General features: G+C 39.8%; 1 protein-coding gene across 1 annotated transcript in view; it reads left to right on the top strand.

The window, feature by feature from the left end:
* The window catches only part of LOC123745996 (collagen alpha-1(III) chain-like), a 7,194-nt gene that overhangs the window by 226 nt on the left and 4,468 nt on the right, over positions 1 to 2,500 (top strand). Inside the window, exon 2 of the mRNA XM_069314207.1 lies at positions 2,466 to 2,500. This exon is cut by the window's right edge and continues 92 nt beyond it. Within this exon, the coding sequence (XP_069170308.1) occupies positions 2,466 to 2,500 (35 nt within the window). The remainder of the gene's footprint in view (positions 1 to 2,465) is intronic.

Below are 2,500 nucleotides of genomic sequence, written 5' to 3'. Positions count from 1 at the left end.
CGTTCATATACTCATGACTAACTTTCATATTTTATATTCAAGTATTCTGGAAGCAATATCCTTATTATTAATAATAAAATTTAGTTTCAAACTTTTAAATCGATTCAGTTGAAGAACAAATTATCTTGTATTTGAACTAGTTGACTCACATCAGCAAGTTATTCTTAACTTCTCCCATCACTCTTCATAATAAACCCAAATATCAGTAAATTTACTGATAAAGAAAATTTAAATAATTATTTTTGTATTTTCATTGGGATTTAATTAAATCTAAACCGACCCCAATTTTTCCTTCTAAGATTCATCTAAAAATCAAAAACATTTTCCCATTTATCAAAAAGCGGTACTAAACACCGACTAGACCTGGTGACTGTTTTATTGCGTTATAAACATCTGATTATTTACAGATATTTGTCGAACAAAAGATATTGGGAAGGATTAGTGATGATATATTGTGGCGGGGGTTGTTGTATGAATACTCGTTTGACGGATAGTTGTATGAATAGTCGGTAACGGGGTGGTTGTATGAATACTCCCGTGACGGGGTGGTTGTATCAATACTCTGGTAACGGGGTGGTTGTATCAATACTCCCGTGATGGGGTAGTTGTATAAACATTTACCAATTTCTTTATCCCGCCTGTTCTAACACACATTGTCCCGATATACAAGAAAGGAGACAGACAGGAGGCACTGAACTACAGGCCAGTATCCCCAACTTGCATACCATGCAAGTTGATGGAGAAGATTGTGCGGAAAAAGCAGGTGGAACATCTGGAGCAAAGGAACTCAACTTTGTGACACAACATCAACATGCCTTCAATAATGGCAAGTCATGCCTCACAGGATTAATTGAATTCTACGATCGGACAACAAAAATCAGTCAAGAAAGATAGGATGTTCAGACTGTATATTTTTGGATTACCAGAAAGCCTTTGTCACAGTACCACGCAAGAGACTAGTGCAAAAGCTGGAGATGTCGGCAGGAGTGAAACGGAAAGTACTCCATTGGATAAGGGAGAACCTAAGTAACAGAAGCCAGCAAGTCAATATGACGGGTGAGACCTCAGATTGGCGAGGAATCACTAGTTGAGTCCCGCAGGGTTCAGTCCTTGGACTGAACTGCTTCTGATATATGTAAATGATCTCCCAGAGGGTATAGAATCGTTCCTCTCATTGTTTGCTGATGATGCAAAAATTATGTGGAGGATTAAGACGGAGGAAGATAGTATGAGGTTACAAGATGACCTAGACGAACTGAATGAATAGTCCAACAAATGGCTACTAAAGTTCAACCCGAGTAAACGAAAGGTAATGCAGCTAGGCAGTGGAAACAGGAGGCCAGACACAGGATACCGAATGGGAGATGAAGTCTTTCATGAAACGGACCGAGAAAAAGATCTAAAAGTTGACATCACACCAAACTTATCTCCTGAAGCCCACATCAAAAGAGTAACATCTGAGGCGTTCACAAGGCTGGCTAACATCAGAACTGCCTTCAGGAACCTGTGCAAGGAATCATTCACAACCTTGTATACCACATATGTAAGACCAATCCTGGAGTATGCGGCCCCAGCATGGAGTCCGTACCTTGTCAAGCAAAAGACGAAACTGCAAAAAGTTCAGAGGTATGCCACTAGGCTAATCCCAGATCTAAGAGGCATGAGTTACGAGGAAAAGCTGCATGAAATGCACCTCACGACACTGGAAGACATAGGAGTAGGTAGAGACATGATCAATACCTACAAAATTCTCAGAGGAATTGACAAGGAAGATAAACAAATTGTTTAGCACGGGTGGTATGCGAACAAGGAGACAGATGGAAACTGAGTACCCAAATGAGCCACAGGGATGTTAGAAAGAACATTTTCAATGCCTTGTGAAATGCATTAGGCAGTGATGTGGTGGAGGCAGTCTCCATACACAGTTTTAAATGTAGATATGATAGAGCCTAGTAGGCTTAGGCATCTGAACACCAATTGATTGACAGTTGAGAGGCAGGACCAAAGAGCCAGAGCTCAACCCCCGCAAGTACAACTAGGTGAGTACATTGTAACCTCTTTGTTAAAAGCACTATCGAAGACATGGATACTAATAAGGTACTTTCGTGTTGAACTTCTTGCCCGTCAACCACGGGAGGGTAACCACAAGATCTGACTGAATAGCTGACTACAAACATAGTTCAAGTCAAAAATACACTGTTTATACAATGTAGTTGTATGAAAATATAACAACTGTCGTATTTTCATAGAACCTCAGAGGTATCTTTTAGGTAGGGGTACCTACCTCTAGACACAAGTAACAACATAACAAGGGATCACTGAAATTAACACCACGAAAGATTACTGAACTAATAATAGGAATGCGGCAAAAAATATGATAATTGTAATTGTCTCCAGTAATTATATGTTTATTATGGAGAAATTTAAGATGAAATGTAAAATGTTAACAATAGTTATCTGTGCAGGGCGGAAAGAGGGACTGTGAGGCGGCTGGCGGGAG

Source organism: Procambarus clarkii, chromosome 78 (assembly GCF_040958095.1).
Source record: "Procambarus clarkii isolate CNS0578487 chromosome 78, FALCON_Pclarkii_2.0, whole genome shotgun sequence".
Classification (NCBI taxonomy): Eukaryota; Metazoa; Arthropoda; class Malacostraca; order Decapoda; family Cambaridae; genus Procambarus; species Procambarus clarkii.
This window is presented reverse-complemented; position numbering and strand designations above follow the sequence as displayed.